This window comes from Bos mutus, chromosome 4, assembly GCF_027580195.1.
Source record: "Bos mutus isolate GX-2022 chromosome 4, NWIPB_WYAK_1.1, whole genome shotgun sequence".
Taxonomy (NCBI): domain Eukaryota; kingdom Metazoa; phylum Chordata; class Mammalia; order Artiodactyla; family Bovidae; genus Bos; species Bos mutus.
The window spans coordinates 50,769,619-50,790,737 of record NC_091620.1 but is presented as its reverse complement, the minus strand read 5'-3'; the positions used below and the strand labels follow the sequence as shown (position 1 = coordinate 50,790,737).

General features: G+C 46.8%; 1 protein-coding gene across 1 annotated transcript in view; it reads left to right on the top strand.

Moving 5' to 3' along the window:
* The window catches only part of JAZF1 (JAZF zinc finger 1), a 330,823-nt gene that overhangs the window by 302,531 nt on the left and 7,173 nt on the right, over positions 1-21,119 (top strand). The window contains exon 4 of the mRNA XM_005891431.3: positions 19,108-19,277. Within this exon, the coding sequence (XP_005891493.1) occupies positions 19,108-19,277 (170 nt within the window). The remainder of the gene's footprint in view (positions 1-19,107; positions 19,278-21,119) is intronic.

Below are 21,119 nucleotides of genomic sequence, written 5' to 3'. Positions count from 1 at the left end.
AGTGTTAAGAATGAGTATCTCCTAGTCAGATGAAAAAGAAGAGGGTATATTCAGCTGGCTGGTTCAAATGGGTGGGGAGGGAGAAAAATGCCCAGGAGACACGAGTTTGCCCAGCTGTGTAATGTGAAGCTGTTGGAGGGTTTTAAGCAGGAGACTGTTGTGGTTGGCTTTATATTTTTAAAAGATTATTCTGACAGATGAATGAATATTGGGTGGGGATATCTACTGAAGCAGTAGGAGAGGTAGCAATAATGGGACCAGAATAATGAGGGGACGTGGGTGAACTCTGAATACATTGGAATAGAGCCTGGAGGACTTGCATGAGGATCCGGAGGAGGAAAGAGAGGAGTGACCCCTGGCTTCTTTGCTGGAACAGCTGAGTGGATGGTGGAACCATTTCCTGGGTTGGGGGTTGAGGCACAGGAGCAGGTTTTCTAGGGTGGTGCACAAGCAAGAATTCTCTTTTAGAATCAGAAAAAAGAAAATGTAGTGGCTCGGTCGTGTCTGACTCTTTGTGACCCCATGGACCAGGCTTCTCTTTCCATGGAATTCTCCAGGCAAGAATACTGGAATGGGTTGCCATTTCCTTCTCCAGGGGATCTTCCCGACCTAGCAGATTCTTTACTCTCTGAGCTACCAGGGAAGCCCTTAGAATCAAAACATGACCTTAAATCACCCACCAACCGCCTCTGTCATGGTACACTGTTTTTCAGAAGTTCCCTGACTTTCTCAGTGACCTTAGAGAATCTTAAAAATATGGATTCCTGGTACCTGCCCTAGATTTCTTGAGCCAAATTCCAGAAATAGAGCCAGAAATTGGCAGCTTTCAGCGGCTTCCAGGTAACTTTAGCACTGCTAGCCCACTACGAGTTCAGGGACATCGTTTGTGAACCACTGCTCTATTTCATAGTTGCCAGGGCCAGTCATGATGATCTGAAGGCCATTTGAGCAATATTGCTGCCCAGATGTAAAACCTGTGTTGCCCATACCATCTCTCCCATCTCTCTTTCCCCAGTGAATCACAAGCCACTTCCCCTGATAGGTCATTCTTAAACTAAAGGTTTGCTGACGGGCTGATTCAGACTGTGCTGTTTTGATGATGTTCCCACAATGTCAGGCATATCCTAACAAGTGGGGAACCCTTGAAAGAGTGGTATTTCCCGAAATGACGGGAATGTTCCTGTATATACATGTTTTTCCTAAGAAGCCAAGACTCTGATATCTGTCTGAATGGTCTGGTCCTCATAAATCTGTGGGTTGGTTCTGGAAATCCCACAAGCCTGGGCTTTCTTGAGAGATTTATGGCCCTTCCCGCGCGTCAGGGCCAGGAATAACATCGCAGCTCCCTCGGCACTTCTGGTTTTCATCCCTGAGGGGGTGGCAAGGGAAGGGAAAGGTGTGCTGAATCAATACCACTTTGAGAGAAGACTGTCCAGACTTATTTTCCAAAACCTCAGAAAAAGCTCCATGTTCTATTAAGTGTATAACAGTGTTCTGCCCTCTCCACCCCTCTCCCTGGGGTTTCCCTGGCCTCATCTCCTCTCCTGGGCTGGATTCTGTGGTGAGGGAGCTGGCTTGAGCCCACAGACACACTGCAAGATGGGACCGATCCCCTTGAGCAGCGGCCTTAGACCTTTGGCAGGCAAAGTGATGCTGAACTTTTAGATAAGCTCATTGACACTGTGTTTTAAGATTATTCCAAAATAATGTCATTTTGGACCAAGAAAAGGGACAAACTGAGATGGCCATTCCAATTATATTCCCACACCTGGAAAATCTGTTTGATCAAATTACATGTTATGTTGATGGAAGGCAAGTATGACTGATTTTTAGTCCATATAATACTTGACCCAAAGTATCTGCATATACCTTAGCAGAATATCAGACAAGAATTTAAAAATATTATACCAACTCTCTAGAAGGTAGATGGTCAGGGAGCTGGGTCTAATGACTATGACTGGCAGATCCAGTGCTGAGGTCTGCAGGGGATGCAGAGATGAGTGAAAAAAGATCAGAGCCTTCAGGGAGATAAAAATCTAGTTGCAAAGGAAGATGAGTGTGCAAATAAAGTTCCTATCAGACCCTGAACCTGAGAGCCTTAAATTACATTTATAGTGGTCAAAGAAGTCACTTTTACTTGGCAACAATTCAGTTAGCATTTCATTACCTGGGGAAAGTCGCTTTGGAGCAAGGCATTTAAGGATGAGTACAGATAAGGGTTAGAGGGTGGGGGTTGTGTATTCCAAGATCCCAGACTTAGCTGGGTAACACAGAGATGGTTTGGGGACCAGTGATGGTTTCCACACTAATTTCCCCACTTGGCAGTGGGGAAACATTTTTAATAAGAGAGGCAACTCTTGCTATCAAACAAGAGTGATATTATGAGGCTCTTTGGGGGAATGTTAACTAAGCAGCAGAAGAAAGATGACTTGGAGGGCAAAGAGGCTGGGGCCTGATGTATCAGGGAGGAGGTTTTTTTCAATAGCCAGGGTGAGGGTATGGAAATAGATTTGGTTTTCTTGATGAAGTTTCTGCATGTTGGACGGGAAATGACTTGATGTGGAAGACTTTCCAGCACTGTTCTGCGTCACCCACGAATCCCTCCCGGTTGATAGAAACCTGCCCACTGGCTCAAACAGAAGTAAACCTCGCAGACATTGGAATGTTTATGTTCGGCCCAAAATGGCTCTGGTTTTTTACACAGCCGTAAAGTGTATTTAACTCCCAAATATAAAACACTTCTTGACTACTGTTTCATAGCTTCATAAAATGGGGCTCAATTGTGTAGGTGCTCTGTGTTGTCATCCCCTATCTTTCTACGCAAATCTGTTTCCTGAGATTGTTATTCCAGCGGAAAAAAAAAATTCAACCCAGCATAAACTACCTTTTTTACAAGCAGCCGTAAGAAGCAAGCCCCGAAGACAATGAGGAGCCTCCACGTTTATATTTTTAACCCAACATTACAGCTCTAACTAGGAGGAATGCAAAATTGCTTTAATTATGAATGTTTTTCATTGTGGTTGTGAGTGTAAGTCAGTAACAGATGTTCATTTTCCCCCAGCTCAACTGTTTTTAATTCTTTCTTGAACATGAAGAGAGAAATCTTTAAACATGAGCCAAAGTTCAATTAACATCCCTGGCTGAGGGTGGAAAATGCCCGACTTTGTTTTTTTCTCGGCTGTATACCTGCTTTGGCTGCCTGTGCCACAGAGGACCAGGGGAAAGAGTCCAGCTGGCACGGGTTTTATGACTGCAAAGTTAATTTGCAGAATAAGCCTTGGGCGGGAGGGGTCTGTGCGACCTTTTATATATTTATTTATTTGCTCTCTTTCAGGTATAAATAAAATTGCACTGTAAAACACTGCCGCTTAATTGCAGGAAGCCTTGTGCATTTTCTTGTTGTTGTTGTAGTTCTGCGGGTGGTTAAGAGCCTGCATTTTCTTTATATGAAGTTGTAGAAATCTCGTGTAAGAATATGTTTACAGCCAAGGTGTGTGACTCGGTTTATCATGTTTTTCCTGTACTCTGTGGAACAGACGGCTGTTCATTATTGAAAGAACTTTTTCTGCAACTCACAGAGCGGTTGTGGGGGGAACGTTTATTGAGAATGCAGAATGATTCCAGAGTCTGTGGCACTCTGACTAGAAGGCCTCAGCAGCACCCAGTGCCCTGATCTGACAGCAGTTGGCTTTAGACCCTAGAAGTACAGATTTCGGCTGCATTTTCTGAAGTGCATCCTGCTGACAGAGCACATGCCTGTGATGAGTTTCCATGAGGCAGAACCACGACTTCATACATTCATTCTGAAACCCACCCCAAAAGATCGGCACCATCATGTCATTTACGTTTGTGGTTTCGCTTTCTAAACTTTCACCTTGTATTGGGTTGGCCAAAAAGTTTAGAAAGCAAAACCACAAATGTAAATGACATGATGGTGCCGATCTTTTGGGGTGGGTTTCAGAATGAATGTATGAAGTCGTGGTTCTGCCTCAGATGATCAAATGGAAACTCATCATGATTTACTGGCAGTGGGTGTAGAGAGCACCGCACAGCTTTCAGGATCTTAGTTCTCCAACCAGGGATCAAACCCAGGCCCCCTGCAGTGAAAACATGGAGTTGTAATCACTGAACCACCAAGGAATTCCCCACTTTCACCTTTTAGAAAAAAAAAAGCCATGTGTTTCTCCTGGATGCTAAAACTTGAAAGTTATGGCTCTGAAGTCTTCTGAAAGGGCCTCTCATAAATGCAGAGTGTGCAGGTTGCTCGGGTTCTGATGACGTTGCCCACGCCAGAGGTTTTCTTGTGTCTCCCCAAAGGTCCGCTGAATATTAGTTCATTAATCCTCATTTAGGCCACTGGAAAATGCTTCCTTTATAGTCTGTGACAAGTGGATTATCCCATTAGGAAATCTGTGGATGATATATGGCTTATAGGATTTGCAAAGAGTCATTGGTTTGTCTTTGGATAAAAAGGAACATCCTCCTGATAGGAGGAAAACCAATTCAAGGGAAGAAGTAGTTAGTAGACCTGAGTTGAAAAATGGGAGGTTGGCTAGGGTGGTAATAATCACATTTGCAAACATCACCCTCCTTTGGCACACAGCACTGGCTGCCTCTCCGAAGTCGACCTTATGCCTCTGGGCCAGGATGAATTTGAAAAATGGATCATCTGGATTTAGTGCCAGCCACAAATCAGACTCCATAATGAAGGAGGAGGAGGAGCATGGGGCAGTAAAGCTGTTCAGTGGCGTGAGAACTTAGAATTGAATATTCTTAGCTTCATCTTTCCCTTGACATTAGAGTGACATTTAGAGAGGTGTGTGTCAACCTCCTCCTCCTTGAATGTTTGTGATTCTGCATCTGTGTATACAGATCATGGTTGGGGGTCACGTGGACTTGTCAAAACTACCTCAGAAGCATCGATTTCAACCTGTAGTTTCCAGAACTTGCTCTTTCAGTATCATGAATGGTCCCTGTGAGATGGAAGTTTCTGTTGCCTGGCTTGCAAATGCTGGGTTTTCCATATATTTAACTCAGGCAAGCCACTGACAGGACATCAGCTTGGGGAGGTGGGGGGAGGAGTCCAGGACCTGGCTGTTAGAGTTTTGCCCCTGCCTGGACCTTTGCTAAGTATGTGACCAAGGACACGTCACCTCCACCAGCCTCAGTGCATCTGTCCTCAGTGATGTCCCCGTAACAGGGGAGATGGGCACGAAAGACCTGAGGTCATTTCCAGGTATCCTTGCAAGGTCTTGCAGGGTATATTCTTTTATGACCTAGCATTGACAGCTTATAAAGGCCAAGCTTGGGTGTTTTAAAGTCAGTCGGAAAGTAAGTATAGACGGTACACTCAGGACTTAGAGGTGTAGGAGAAAAGCTCCAAACAGCCCAGGCTCTTTGGGAACTTAAAGCAGAGCTGGAAGGCATTTATGACAGGAGCAGGTAGAGACCAGAGCAAGGGAGTAGGGCAGGAGCTGAGCGAGATGCTGAGTTAGGGCCGTGAAAACACCTCCTGCCGAGGAGAGAAGCTAACGGGGGTTGGGGGCAGGCGTCGGGGTGGGGGCTCTTTTAATGAGGCTAGAGGGCTGGGGCCAGCTTGTGGAGGGCCTCGGAAGACAAAATACAGAAATTCCAAATAAAGTCTTCCTTTATTTTGCATAGAGGATCAGATCTTGGTACAGAAATGCCATTTCCTAACTGTAAACATGAAATAAATGGCAAAAGGACAGTGAGATGGTATCTTATGTCACTGGGTTTCTATTTTTTGTTTTTAATGGACAAAGCCGCCTTCTTCCCACATGAAAATGGCAGGTGGGGCGTCTTCCTGACCTGATCTGTCCCGAATCATTTTGGAAAATGGGCCAGAAGCAGTTCTCAGCACCCACCCCCTCCATGGGATTTGCACACAAGGAAGCCACCCAAACAGAAGCCCCTGCTGCAGTTTGATAGTCCGTCTTGGAGACTCTAGAGAGGAAGGGGAGGAGTCTGTTTATGCCACAGTTCTGCGTGTCCACTTTGGTGCCTTCAAGATATAGCCATCTAGGGTCTCAGAAATCTCTGGTCCATCCTCATCCATTATATTAAAAATTCCCATCCAGACCAGTCACAGGCAGTAACAGGCACAATAGAATTCAAGCGCCTGATGATTTTGGAATCCAAACTGTAAATAGATCATCCATCACATTTCCATATGAGTTTGGGCCAAGCAGACAGATCTTTTGTTACTTCTGTTGCAGCCTGTCCGGGGACCAATAGCTGTGGTTTATTAGGCCAGAACTGTTCCTGTTTTCAACTATCAATAGATGTCTAATAATAAACCCTTAGTCTTGTTACTAAGCCATGGGAAAACATCTTGTTTATCACCATGTGACGCTTATATGGCATCATTCGGTTAAGTGTGACATACTTACTGTAAACACAGTGAGAGGAAGCACTCTGCCTGTGTAGGATTTCTGTACAACAATGCCTGTGTCCAGGGAACCCTGAAGTGACCCGGGGAGGGGCAAGGATGGAGGAGAGGAAGGAGCCCACCACCTCTGTTTTGGACAAGGAAGGAAGAGGTTGTGTGACCAGGTCTGTGCTGAGCTCGTCCTCTGCTGGGCACCGTGAAAAGCCTTTTCTGTGTTCCAGCTCAGCCCTCACCACACTGTCAGGCCGATCCTGCTGCAGGCCTCTTTGTTCAAGTGGGGTAACAGGGCTTAAAGAAGACCGCTACATTTCCTGGGATCCCACAAAGAGGATCTGAATTTTGGCTTCTGAGTCTAAGAACCATGTTCCTGCCACCAAGCAGCCCCTCGCAGCCAAAGTTAATGCATATGATGTCACAGCAACAGGGAGAACTCAGAGCCACTTCTGAAGTCAACTCTGATCAACTGAAAGGAAGCCAGCCTTCCAGGGATGTGGTATCATGTCTTTGTCACAGAACATCTGTAGGATGGACTAGGACAGAGTAGCCAAGGGAGTCCACTGCCAGGCCATGGCAGGCCACATTCTTGTCCAAAGTGAAGGGAGTACAGGGGAATTGACCCACAACAGCACACAGGGAAGGTGAATCTAGTGGACAGTGACCAGGTGGCCAACACACAGGCTAGAGCAGGCTGGAGGAGAGGCAGGAGGGCAGGAAGCAGCCCCACGTGGAACATGGGAGCTGGGCCTGAGGGTCCCTAACCCACGGGGCAGGAACCAGCCATGGACGCAGGAGTGAGAGTGGGCAGGGGAAACCAGGCAACTTCATAGACCCCTGCTGCTCCTGGGGTTCTGGAAATACTAAGAGAGTGCTGAGTGCCAGGTGCTGGTTTAAGCACTTACCTATATGTTGATTCATTGAATTGTCTGATGTGGGTTCTTAGGCAAAGAAAACTTGAGCGAGTGTCCCAAGGTCAGTGAACAATCGGTGAAGGAGGTGGCATCGGGATCCAGGCTGTTGGGCTCCAAAGTGTGTGCTCATGGTCATGTGAGATATTGCCAGAAAAATAGAAATAGAGGAGAAAGCATCATTAAGGTCACTGGATGCTCACTCTGCGACCTTGGACTTCAAGGTCTGCTGCAACACTGGGGCCCAGGAGAAGCTGGATAAAATCGTATAGGGAATGGAAAATGCCAGAAGCAGAAGCCACGCTGTCCTCGTCTCACTCGACCCCTTACCCTCATGCAAAAAATCAGACTACTTTTTATAGCACACTTAACACAATCTCTTTGACCGGGAAGTTCTTGCCCCTGCAGTTTCTCCCAATCGCTTTTGTCGAGGTTTGTCACCCAGGCAACGTTTCACCAGATTTAAGTGTGGCCCTGACGATTATGGAGGCAGCCTGCGATGTGCAGTATGTAAAAATGACATCCCGGGGCTCTCAGGAAGCTGCCCGGTTATGAAGCCAAATAGCCTTCTTAAAAATCAGAAGTGCTCTCATAAAACTCGTTTTTCATGCGGCCCAGGCTGTGGGTTCCACATGGGACAAAGTGTGAAACAAAGCTTTTACGGGAGACCGCCGAGATTCCTGTGAACTTTCAGTGACTCTTCATGACATTCTTCCCCAGAGAAGCACACCATATTTTCTGCGGTGGCTCGTTTCCACGTCCTCGGCTGGGTCTGAAAGAGACGGTTACTCTGATGCAGCAGAAACGGGTTTTTGCCAGTGGACCCTGATTATTTCTTATCTTGATTATTGCATCTTTCTTCTTGATGTCCATCATCCTCCTTTTCCCAACCCTACCCTCTGAGCTTTCCCTTGGCATAAAAATATCCACCCTGCATGTACGTATAACACATTAAATCTGTGTTAGAAAGGAAAACACCATTCCTGTAACCAGCCCTGGCAAGTGCCTCTGTACCACAGAGAAGGCTGCACTTGTTTCAGAAAGACAGTCCTCTGCTCCCATTGTTTCCAGAATTCACATTATTGAGAGCAGGGCACGCCCTCGCTGCAGGAACCAACAGCGCAGAAATGAGCCACTGGGGGGCCCTCATCTCACTGCACACCTTGAAGGCAGAGAGATTGCGTGTCTCACCCCCAGGTCTCCAGGACTGTGGGTGAATTAATGAAAAATAAGTTCAGCCATATAACCCCGAATCAGCCATTTGTTTATTTCTGACAGCATGAGAAAGCAGTATTCTCATCCGTTGTTTTAAAAGGGCAAACTATATCTTAGGCATTTCTGTCCATGCATTTTAGACAGATGACTCTAACCAGATGATTTCTCACTGGCTTTGTCCATACCTGGCCATTTCTTTCAAGTCTAGACAGTTTTAAATTACTGATCAAAACAATAATACCATCCAGAGCTAATATACAGAACTGTATGCCACGAATTAATGTACCCACTTTATACATATTAGTGGTGATGGTGTAGTTGCTAAGTCTACTATCCAACTCTTGTGAGCCCATGGACTGTAGCAGGCCAGGCTCCTCTGTCCATGGGGTTTCCTAGGCAAGAGTGTTGGAGTGGACCACCATTTCCTTCTCCATCTCACCACAGCCCTATGAAGTTAGTTCCAGTTTTTTCCATTTCACAGATGCGTTGAAGGTGGAATATTGAGTCTGAGGGTGGCTTCCCAGGTGACACAGTGGTAAAGAATCTGCCTGCAATGCAGGAGACTCAAGAAATGCAGGTTTGATCCCTGGGTGGGGAAGATCCCAGGAGGAGGAAATGGCAGTATTTCCTCCAGTATTCTTGCCTTGAAAATCCCACGGACAGAGGAGTCTGGTAGAGGGCACCAGATGGTAATAGCAGAGCCAGATCCTAATACAGGCAGCCTGCTCCCAGGTCCCTGAATTACCTGCCCCAACGCAGCCTCTGGTTGGGATCCAGCTGGTTTCATAGTTGTATTCATCAGGTTTAATGGGAGATAGAGCGTTGTGTACGTGCATCGTACAGATTGTGATCCCTGATGGCGTCACTGTTCCTCTTATTTTGTTATATACAAATGGTAGTGTGTATTACATAAGCACAATTACGAAGCGCAGAGTCTGTATGTTACATACACATCCCTGTGTGCATTGTGGCACGTGGTTCCATCCCTCCAGTGCTCAGGGCCTCTGCCGTAGATACCTTCATCCCACAAGGACTGGCGGAGCCCTGTTCACGGTGCACACCATGCTGGGTACTGGGGTCTGGGGACAGTTAGAGCAGCCCAGCCTTGAGGAACCCACAGTCTGACAGCCATCTCCCAGGAGACACAAGAGGGTGGTAGGCAGGACAAGCCAGTCACCCTTGGACACACCCACACCCCCCTTCCAGGCTCCCCTGTGCCTCCTTCACAGGACTGAGCAGGCCTGATTCTCTGAGTCTGGACATTCACCCTCACGGGCACCTGCTTGCTGGCCAGCCCTTCTTAGCTCAGCTGCAAGGTTTGAAACTCAGAGAACCTATTCTATTTGGCAGTCTGACAACAACTGGTAAGAGAGTCCAGGGTGCCCTGTAGGACCCTTTTTAAAAGAGCCCAGTGGGTGACTTAGGACCATGTCTTAGAACTAGATTTCACCCACCTTGCAAACAAAGATTGGCTTCCCTAGAGAATATTCAAAAAGAATGAGAAGTGGCACGGGCCAGAAGGACACCTGAAATGGTGAAGAGCTGTCGTCATACTTTCTCTCCATGATACACCTCTGTCACTTTCACGGTGAGATCTTGTCTGTGTCCTCCTGGTGGGCCTGAGGTCGGCTTGCCAACAGCCCACCTCCCCTGTTCGTTTGTAGGTTCCTGCTAGCTGACACAGTGCCTTACTGGCAGGCACCAAAAATGACCTTTCTCTTCTATTTCAGCCTCTCTATACCCTATTAAAATGTCAGTTAAAAATTGTTTGATTCCCCCCCCTCCCCGGAAATGAATGTTGGTTCTTGTAGAAAGAAGCTCTATACTGGTGGTTAAAAACGGCTTCATGTTTTTCTTACTGTGACATGTAGTCAGAAGAATCTTTACACTGAGACACACACCTGAAACAAGTTTTACAAACACATCTTATACTCTGATACTTTCTATTCCATTCTGTCCATTTAAAAAAAATAATAATTCTAATTATGCCCCACAAAAATGACTTCACGACCCACTTAGGAGTCACAATTTGAAAACATTGGGACTCTGCATCGGAAATAGGTCTTGAGAGTTGCCTGTTGTGACAAGAAACCTTTATGTTAAATCTCAGTGAATCTCGAGCAGCAACTGGAAGGTTCAGGGGAAAGAGCCATTTTAATCTCCCCTCAAAGTGAAATAGCAGAGCTGATGTGGGTAGGAGGTGGGGCGGCGATGTTACCGAGATCCTTGCAATACTGAAGGGACGTCCTTGTTTCTTATTGTTCATTTTGTTTTCCCTGAAAAATAGCCAGAATATGAGAACAATAAAGGAGACAAGATGTTTTCTTGTGCTTTGGGGGTAGTTTGTTTCTCTTCTCACCAAGATGGAGAGCTGGGGAATTAGGTACCAAAACTCAGTCAGGAACAAACTGCAGGGGCTTGACTGCAAACTGAGCGGGTGAGAGAAGAACAGAGGCTTCTCTGAAGCCTCAAGGAGAAAGAAGAAGAGGACGGAGGCAAAATAAGAAAGCACTGATAAGAAAACGGTTAGTTTTCCCTTTACATCTTTTTCTGGCAATGTGCCTATTCAAATAGAGGATTTCTTACGCTCGCTTGGTGGAGTTGTTTTAAAATCTGAACACCCAGGTTTTAGAAGCAGCTGATTTCCATCACCTTAACCCTAAGGCTTCCATAAAGCTTAAGATTCCATAGATCTTAACCTTAATTCAATCATGGGCTGTGGAGTGAGAGTGACAAGGAAGGAGCCAGGAGCAGGGTCACAGCTTCCGAGCACTGCTCAGCCCTTCGGTGATGGCAGTCATGTCATGGTGGCTGGGCGGCAGTCAGGGCTGTGCGGTCCTGGCCAGTTTGGGGGTGACGGCCTCCACATCCCTCCAGCGTTCCCCTTGTTACGAGTGTACCATCAGGAGTGCGGCTGCCTGTGACCACATCATCAACTCGTCAAAAATCAACACAATGGAAGGTGATGGGGGCCTGGACTTCTGCATCTCATCTGTCTTGAAGTGGCAGACCCTGGATGTCAGATACACAGCCGCGTGTGCGTCTCCACAATGCCTTCATCACTTGCAGTGTCCACACACAACCCTGTTACGTGGTTAGAAAGCAGTGACCTGGTGTCAGGAGGCCTGTTTCGTCTTTGCCTTTCCTTTGTGTGTTTAACAAATACATTCCGTGTGACTTGGGTGTGCCAGGTACTCTCAAGGCCACCGTGAGTTCAGTGACATGCGTTTGAACATACTGAGAGATGTGCACTTCCATTCGGGTGGATTCAAGTTATTAGTGGGACCATAGGCAGGTTAGGAAGACAAGCTCTAGAGCTAAGACGGCTAGAGTAGAACCCTTGCTCTGCCACGGAAGAGCTTTGTGACCTTAGACAAGGCGCTCTGCCTCTCTGAGCCTTTGTTGTATATAAAATGAAGATATTGTAGTAGGTATCAGCCTCATAGGGCTGTTGTGAGGTTTAAATGAGTGTGCCCCCAGTAAGGGTCAGCTGCCCTTAGGACAGTGATGGTGGACCAAGGAGGTCAAGAATTTTTGAGACTTGGCGATGGTCCCTGGAGCCACTAAGTGTGTCTTCCATTGTAATCACTTGTCAGTTCATTTAGACTGTTGTTGCTTCAGCTCATATCAAGTGGGTCGGTACCAATTAAAGCTAATTATAATTATAATTCTATAAGGCAGAAAGGCAACGCTTTGCTAATGTCTTTGCCAGAATTTGACATCCCAAGAGAGTTTTGGTTTGCTGTCACTGCAGTTAGAACTTGTGCATGAATATTAACGATCTGAGTTAAAATTGTGGCATATTGGATTTCTGGGAAAGGTTGACTTGTTTTTATCCGTATGTCACTCTGTTTATGAATACAAAGAACGAGAACACTGTAGGTGCTAGAATGGGTTTGGGGCCATCTTCACAGAGTAGAGGGGTGAGCAGGGGACAGAGGTGGTGGGCAGAGTCTGGAGGGAAGTGGGCTAGATATAAGGTGGTCCTTGTGGCGCATGAGGCACTCAGCTGGCTCCTGGGCATGAAGGGGACTCGTCCAGGTGGGTGGATATGGATATAAGTGTGCACAGGCACTCTGGACCCCCTTGTCTTTTCATATAACTCATGAAATCAACTTTTTACTTCCTTGGCCGACACCCAGGCAGACTCTTCCCGCAGTCCTGTAGAGTATAGTTGCCCTCTGAAATCCTGTCCACTGGGTTTGTTCATTTCCCCAAATGAAATGCTGGCATGAGCTCTTGGGGCCACCCACCCAAAGGTACCTCTGTCAATCACTGTCCTGCCCACCTCCTGGCCCCCACAGTGGGGACTGTGCAGCCATGGAGGATGACAATGGAAAGCTCAACCTGAGAAAGATTAGTGGCTGCTAACGCCCACCTGTGACCGTGCAAGGTGAAATTAATTTTCTTGTAGAAATTCTCACGTTGGTAAAGTTATTTGTAAATTGTTTAATGATGCCTAAGAATATGAAAAGCCTGGAAAAATCAACTCATGGGGCTTTTCTTTGCAACACTGGAATGCTAACACCCAGGAGGGCAGGCCCCACACTGAGGTTGAGACTAGCCCTGTGCTTCCCACACCCCATGCTGGACTCCGTCCCGCTCCTCTCCAGTGCTTCCAGGGCTTCGCTCTGTGTGTCACATCTTTCTGTCAGTCAGGGATATTCCATTCAAAATTAAATAAAAAAGCACAAACTTTGAAACCAAAGACTCAAGTACCAGTCCAGCCTGCCTGTTTCTAACTGGGTGACCTTAGACAGGTCCCTCACCTCCTGAACCCCAACTCTCCCCCTTGCAAAACTGGGGAAACAAAGGTTGGTTCCATGAAAAATACGTCTCCACACTCCAGGCTTACAGGAGCCACCCCACCACCACCACCTAAATGACAAAGGCATCTCCTAACTCCTTCCAGTTCAAGAATGCAAGTGTCAAGCAAAATTTGCTCATTCTTAGGTAGCTACAATTTTTATTAAATCCAGTAGGCACAGGTAAGTTTAGATATGGAAGTATTTGCTAGAAGTTAAGGAACAAATGATTTAAAGCAAAAGTAGGCCAAATTAAAAGAAGCCTGGCATTTTGGCTATCATGCTTTTGTGCATCCCTCAAAGCTTCATATTGTGCCCATTAGTGCAGTAAAAATGACAGTGCTTAAGGGAGAACTAGGGTTGGGCAGAGCCTTAAAGCCATGGGACTTTGTAACCAGAGCATCAGTGAAAACAGTAATCATCCTAACAGAATAATTGCTTGGCTGAATCCCCACTGTAAATCCCCCCTGGCACATCCCCCCAGCATCCCAGTCCTCTGACCTTTGTCCTTGGGATGCAGATCTTTGCGGGTGTTCTCTCTCCTAGGAGAGCAAGTTCATCCAAATCAGAAATCTCACCCAGTCGGTTTTTGTTGTAAAATACAAGGGCGCTGTTTCTGCAGTTCTTGTCCCTGTGCTGTCGGCCCTCTCAGGTGCTGTAGCCCAGAGGAAAGGCTGGCACTTCTGGAAGAACAGCGGCCATTGCTCTAAAGAAGCCACGGCTGTGGGTTTTTCATCTGCTTTTCCTACTGAAGGCCTTCAGGCTTTCCCTTTAGTTATGAGAATGCCGTCTTCTCGACCCTTCAAGAGAGTCAGCGTGGGGAGAGCTGCTGGCCTGTGGCAGGTTTTCTGTTTTGTGCTTAAGCACTTGTCTTTTTCAGTTGGCATTGCCAAGGCTTAGAGCTGACTTGTGGAAAGGAAAGGGCGGGGATGGAGAGATGCAGATGAACCAGTGCTCGTGCCACAGCATAGATTTACCCTGCTGGAGTCCCCAGCCAGCAGCCCTGGAGAAAGAGACCTGTGAGATAAACCACTGAATACCTCTCACTTCTGCGATGTTAACTTGAGGGTGGAGTCAAGGGCTTGTCAAGTTCCTTCTCGTTGCAAAATTGCGACTCACCAACTCACTGTTCCCCAACCCTGCTTCTGAGAGGACACCTGCCAGCCCGTCCCCAGATACCTGCTCTGGGCCCAGGGAGTGAATTATTCTTGTGACTCGCATGCTTTCCTCACACCTACCTGCCCCAATCACTCCCAGCTACAAGAATGGGTGTTGGGGGTCTTTTCCTTTTTTACACAGAGGAATGCTTTATAATTAATGAACATTTTATGGATTCTGGGTGATGAGGGCTCAGAACCAGGAGCCTGACTTGATTCTGCGTCCTCGCTCTGCTGGCTGGAGCCCAGCACCACCTCTGCTAGACTGACAGGACAGAGATCACACGTGCCTCCAGGATCACCTGCTCAGCCAAGATCAGGGTTAATGAATGAGCATATGCATTCCTTAACACCCCATCCTGCTTCCCTGGAACAATCCAAAAGCTCACTGGAATGTGATGGCCTCAAAGCAGGCAGTGATGGGCCTGTTTGACCCCTCCCGCTGGCCTGAAGGGCAGTGGGCTCCAGAGTAGGTACACAGGACAGTCCATAAGGTGGAGGAAGGAGATATGGAATCTTTACACTTACTAAGTAAAATATTTCTCATGTTATTATGTATATTTATTAAACTATCAAGATTGCCAGGAGAAATATCAATAACCTCAGATATGCCGATGGCACCACCCTCGTGGTAGAAAGCAAAGAAGAACTAAAGAGCCTCTTGATGAAAGTGAAAGAGGAGAGTGAAAAAGCTGGCTTAAAACACAACATTAAAAAAACTAAGATCATGGCACCCGGCCCCATGGCAAATAGATGGGGAAACAGTGGAAACAGTGACAGATTTTATTTTCTTGGGCTCCAAAATCACTGCTGATGGTGACTGCAGACGTGAAGTTAAAGGACACTTGCTCCTTGGAAGGAAAGTTATGACCAGCCTAGATAGCATATTAAAAAGCAGAGACATTACTTTGCCAACAAAGGTCCATCTAGTCAAGGCTATGGTTTTTCCAGTAGTCATGTATGGATGTGAGAGTAGGACTGTAAAGAAAGCTGAGTGCCGAAGAATTGAGGCTTTTGAACTGTGGTGTTGGAGAAGACTCTTGAGAGTCCCTTGGACTGCAAGGAGATCCAACCAGTCAATCCTCAAGGAAATCAGTCCTGAATATTCATTGGAAGGACTAATGCTGAAGCTGAAACTCCAGTACTTTGGCCACCTGATGCAAAGAACTGACTCACTGGAAAAGACCCTGATGCTGGAAAAGATTGAAGGCAGGAAAAGGGGGCGCAGAGAGGATGAGATGGTTGGATGGCATCACTGACTGGATGGACATGAATGTGAGTGAGCTCCGGGAGTTGGTGATGGACAGGGAAGCCTGGCATGCTGCAGTCCATGGGGTCGCAAAGAGTCAGACAAGACTGAGCGACTGAACTGATTAAACTATTTAATCCTCATCCTTTTATTTGCTTATCTGTTTTACACAGTAATATATTAGTAAATGTTGTTGTTCAGTCTGTTCTAAATCCTTTTAAAAGCAGGAACTCAATTGGCCCTCACAACAACCTTAAGAGGTTGTAGTATTATCAGTCCATTTTACAGATGAGGAACCTAAAGCTCAGAGAGGTTACATCACTTGCCTGGGGTCACACAGCTTATCTGTGGCAGCACCACGGATCACGTGGGCTCCCAGACTGGCCCCTGTAGATGTGTCTGCATGAACAGTCCTCAGTGAGCACCATGCCTCTCTTGTGATATGGAATCCTTCTTGTAGTTTTTCTACTGGAGATTGCCAAACCTCTGAATTTTCTTATTTTTTGTTTGGTTTCACAACAGGCTTTTCTAAAAAACAGTATCATTTTACGTGTAATATTATAGGGTAGTATTATTACAAAAGCGATATTACACTGTCTTCATTTTTATTTATTTTTGGCTGCACTGGATTTTCACTGCTGCACGAGAGCTTTCTCTAGTGACTAGCAGGGGTTTCTCTGTTGCGGTGCACGAGCTCCTCACTGCAGTGGCTTCTCTCACTGCGGGGCACAGGCTCCAGGCTCGCTGGCTCAGCAGTTGTGGCACACCAGCTCGGTTGCCCTGAGGCACATGGAATCCTCCCGGACCAGGGATGGAACCCGTGTCCCCTGCACTGGCAGGCAGACTCCCACCCATTGTACCACCGGGGAGGTCCTGTCTTGTTTTTTGAGCATTCATTATGGCTTCCTGTGCCAGGTGCTTTATCAACATTAATTTTAACCCTTGAATTAAACGGAAGGGAAGAGTCTTTCCCCCATTTCACAGAAGAGAAAGAAGAGGCCAGGTAGTCACTCAGCTGACTGTCCAGCCAAGGCATAAACCCAGGGCCCTGCACTGCTCAGCTTGTGTTACAGGACAGAACTCAGTAGAAACAGATCCTTCTCGATCCCCATGCCAGGCAGGCAGTTTCACAAAGCACCCAGAGGACCCTGTGGTGTGTGAGCATGCCTATACTCGCAAAGGCATCCTGACATGGATGGTGACTCGTGGTCCCCATTCCTGCAACACTTGGGACTGGATGCCACGTGGTTTCCAAGCAGCTGTGTCTACAGGATCAATCCCTCGGGCCTGGCCCCTTTTGATCCCGAGGAGTTTTGAAGTTTTATCTTCTACTGGGCTTCATTAAGCCCTCGGTTGGTCTGAGGCTTTCTTTCCCACCCCCTGTGCCCCAGTTGTAAATGTTGTGCACTTTTCAGTATTCAGGTTAACAAGTTAGCCCAATTAGATGGGTAAATTAGTCATTCTCACTTTCTCAAGTCCTACTGGAAGAGCTTTGCGAAACAGCATTTATAGTTTTCTAACAAGCAATTTAAAGGACAGCGGCATGTGGCATTTGTTTAAGAGTAAAATGTCCTAAACGGTGCCCTACTGGAAAACAGATTTTGAGATTTGCTCACAGACCGACTCAGGGCCTCAGCAGAGTGGCACCCCTGTGCTGTCTTGATCCCTGGGGTCTCCAGCCAAACACGGCTGGGGGCTTACTGAAACCCACACTGAATGCCAACGCCTCATTTTGGCCTGGTGGTTTTTTCTGCACCGCCCGAGTTTCTAAACAGGCTGCTTTGAATTCTGAGTGGTAGATGGTGGAGGACCAGAAACATGGAGGTTGAGAAACACCCCCCTCCCCACCGCCCCAGAGAGCTGCTGGCATTGGAGGCCAGGAAAGTGTCACCTGGGGAAAACTGACTCCCTTAATCGCTAATTGAGAATGTGTAAGCTCTTGGAGCACACGGTTCTTAGTTTCTTTGTGTGTATGAGAGTGACAGTCATCCTCACCTCACTGGGTCACCAGAGGGTTAAATGAGATGATGCATCTCACATGCCTAAAACATACGAGGCCCTCATTCACCTTGAGGTCCCTTCCTCCCTTCCTGGATCCTTTTAAGTGTTCACCTCATGCTGGCGTCCTTGTTCCTGGCTTGACTGGCTCTTCAAACAATCTTATTAATGCCTATTAAAATGAAACCCAATAAAAGTGCCAATATTTGGTGTTGAAATAATTGATGTAGCAGAGGGAGCCCACGGTGAGCACCCAGGCAGGCCCCTGTTGCAATTTAGCTTCACACCTGGGGGATGAATTTCACAACTGTAATTGCTACCATATAATTCTTATTAATGTTGTGCTATAATTCCTATTTATTCCACGAGGCTTGTAAATGCATTAGAACTTGTCAACATATTATTTTACACTGTTTATGATCTGTAGAATTATGTCCTTCAGGATTGTATTGTGCAAAAACTCCACATAAATGGCTGTAGACCTCGTTAAAAAAAAAGGGGGTTGCTTGTTGAAGTGGTTCTCCATCCCCTCCATGCTGAGCAGAAGTTGGTGAGGCAGATTTTTAATTCAGTTCTGAGCAGAGCTCTTAACCTCAGGTACAAGGGGATCCCGACATGCGTCTTAGCTCTGTGCTGCGGTGGCTCAGCCGGCCCTCCCTCCCAGGAAAGGTGGTGTGTACTGAAAGGCAGGTGCTGTTCGCTGGGGACAGGTGTGGTAGGGAATTGTCAGGTCTTCCTCTAGCTGGACCTGCATTCTGATGATGACATTGTGTCCTCAGAGCTCTGGGTGTTTCAGCCCCCTGCCTCCCTAGCTTGGGGTAACCCCCCTTTGGTGCCACATTTCTTCGTGGTCTTCCCAGCTCAGCTTATAAAGGAAGAGATCTGAAATGAATTCCCACTGAAGTGTAAATACCTAATAAGTGTAAAATGTAACCCCCTCCCACAGATTTTTGTATTTACTATGGTGATAAAGCAGGAAAATTAAGGGGACAGGATTGGAGTGTCATGTGTATCCTGTGTGTGTGTATGTGCTTGTGTGTGTGTTGGGACAGGGGTTTGTCTGTCATGGTCGGTTATATTTGGTTTCAGCATCTTTGCAGTCACCTTTGCTGAAGAATTGCATTCACGTTCTTGCACAGCTAACTCCTTACCATGAGCCCTGGGCTCTCTAATGGGAAAACAGATACCCTCCCCCCTCAGGTCTGTCCTCGGGACAAGATGCCCTTGCAGTCCCTTGGTGCCCTAGATGTCCTCTTCCAGGGCAGTCGGAGCTGCCTGTCCCCTCGCTGCCATGCCTCCTGTCCTAGGGTTAGGGTTAGGGCGAGAGGGACGCTCCTGACGCTCCTTGGTTTCTGCTCTGGCCCCGCAGGCAGCGAGTACGACGAGGAGGAGGTGGATTATGAGGAGTCAGATAGCGACGAGTCCTGGACCACAGAGAGTGCCATCAGCTCTGAAGCCATCCTCAGCTCCATGTGCATGAACGGAGGGGAGGAGAAGCCTTTTGCCTGCCCGGTTCCTGGATGTAAAAAGAGATACAAGGTAAAAGAAATACCCTCGCTTGGCATAACCAGATGGAAAATGGCAAGCCCTGTGTCAGTCAAGTCTGGGGAGAGGTGCTTCCCTCTGTGGAGCCGATTGGGTGTGTGGCTGCCCTCAGGTCAGGGCTAGCTCTGGTCTCTGGGTGGGTTTTTCCCTTTGCTGATCTGTGTGGGAACTATAGGTCAGGAGATTTTTTTTGTTGTTGTGGGAGGATCATGTTTTTGATATTCTTCAAATTCATGTCAAATCAGGCAGAATATCAAATGTGTCACTTATTTGTTTGCCAAACACCTTTCCCCATGGCTGGCTCTGCAGGTGGTTCAGAGAGACCACTTTGAAGTCTTAAAAGCCTACAGACGGTTCACTGAGCTCTTTTGGAAAATGTTGTAGGGTATTTTCTTCCAGCTGAGGAAGCCCTTGCCCACTTCCCCCAAATGGCATGAAGAGATGAGGAAAAAGGGGGCCTTTGGTATTTTTCACACCTAACCATCAGCTCTATAGCTTCAGCAAAGTCTCTGTAGACGGCCAAAACCTGTGTCTCTGCAGGCCTGACTGGGTATCAGGGGAGCCAGGGGCACTAAATTCTCTGTTGAGAAAAACTCCCAAGGGACAAAACACTGAGAAACACCGACACATTCGGGTCCAGAGGACAATACAAGAAAACAAATCTGCAAACTTTCCCATGAAGCATTAGCAGCTCTTTAAATCCAACTGTGAAAAACTAAAAATCAAAAACAGATTCGGTGCCTGTGATGAGATGCTAATTTCCCCAAAGCTCAGCAGATTGACTATTTCTAAAGAAAGGCTTGAAAAATATGATAGCATAAGCACTTCCTGTATTACTCCCTCTTCAATATGTCTCTGCATGCACACACACACACAAGATTATTTCAGTACTTTCATACCTGCTCCTGATATTAAAGCATAAAACACAAATGTATCACAGGTAAGTGGCTCAGGGTTTCACCAACTCTGAACACGATTAAATGTTGATCATGGACAGTCCAGATGAAGCCCCACGATGGAGATGTGAGGTCCCATAAGTGTGTCCTGATGCACTGTGCCGTGTCCCCACTGCACACGTACATTCCTGTGGGTCAGAAGGCATCGTGGTAGTGGAGTGGGGGTAGGAAGAGAATGAAATGGTTACCTCAGGAAGCCAGGAGCCCAAGGGATTGTTCAAGAAGCTACTTTGTCCAGAGGACAGCTCTGCTTGCAGAAAGAGATTTTCTCTTCTTTCTCTATGTGAAAATGGAGAAAGCTGGACAAGGACACTGCTCTTGTATCCTACCTGCCCTCCATGCTTCTCGGGAGCTGGTGCACCGTGCTCCGCTGTCTTGCTGCCTTCTCTCAAGGGTCCAAACACTGTTTTAGGGGTGTCTTACACGTCAGCTAAGTTAAAAGAGGGAGCAAAGTAATAACCCAGACCGCAACTGACTGAAAAACAAAAAATGAGGTAGGGGAATGTAAGCTACACCCTTTATTTTGGCCAAAGAGGATGAAGCCTTCTGTCTTTGCCACCTCTGGCTTCATTTTGTTTTTCCATCCCTTTCCCCTGGTCATTTCTATTTTCTTGTCATTAATCTCTTGCTTCATTTTGTTTTTCCATCCCTTTCCCCTGGTCATTTCTATTTTCTTGTCATTAATCTCTTGCTTCTATTTTTCTTGAATTTCCAGTAGTTTCTGCCTTCCTGCAGTTTGTTTGCATCTAGGTCGATGAGGGCTTTGGGGGAGTGTTCTTTCTCCATCTAAGGCCTAAAGAAAATTGCATGAAACTTGGGCTATAGAGGCTGCCTGTTTCAGTACCACAGACTGGCAGATGACACGGGTGGCAATTAGTGG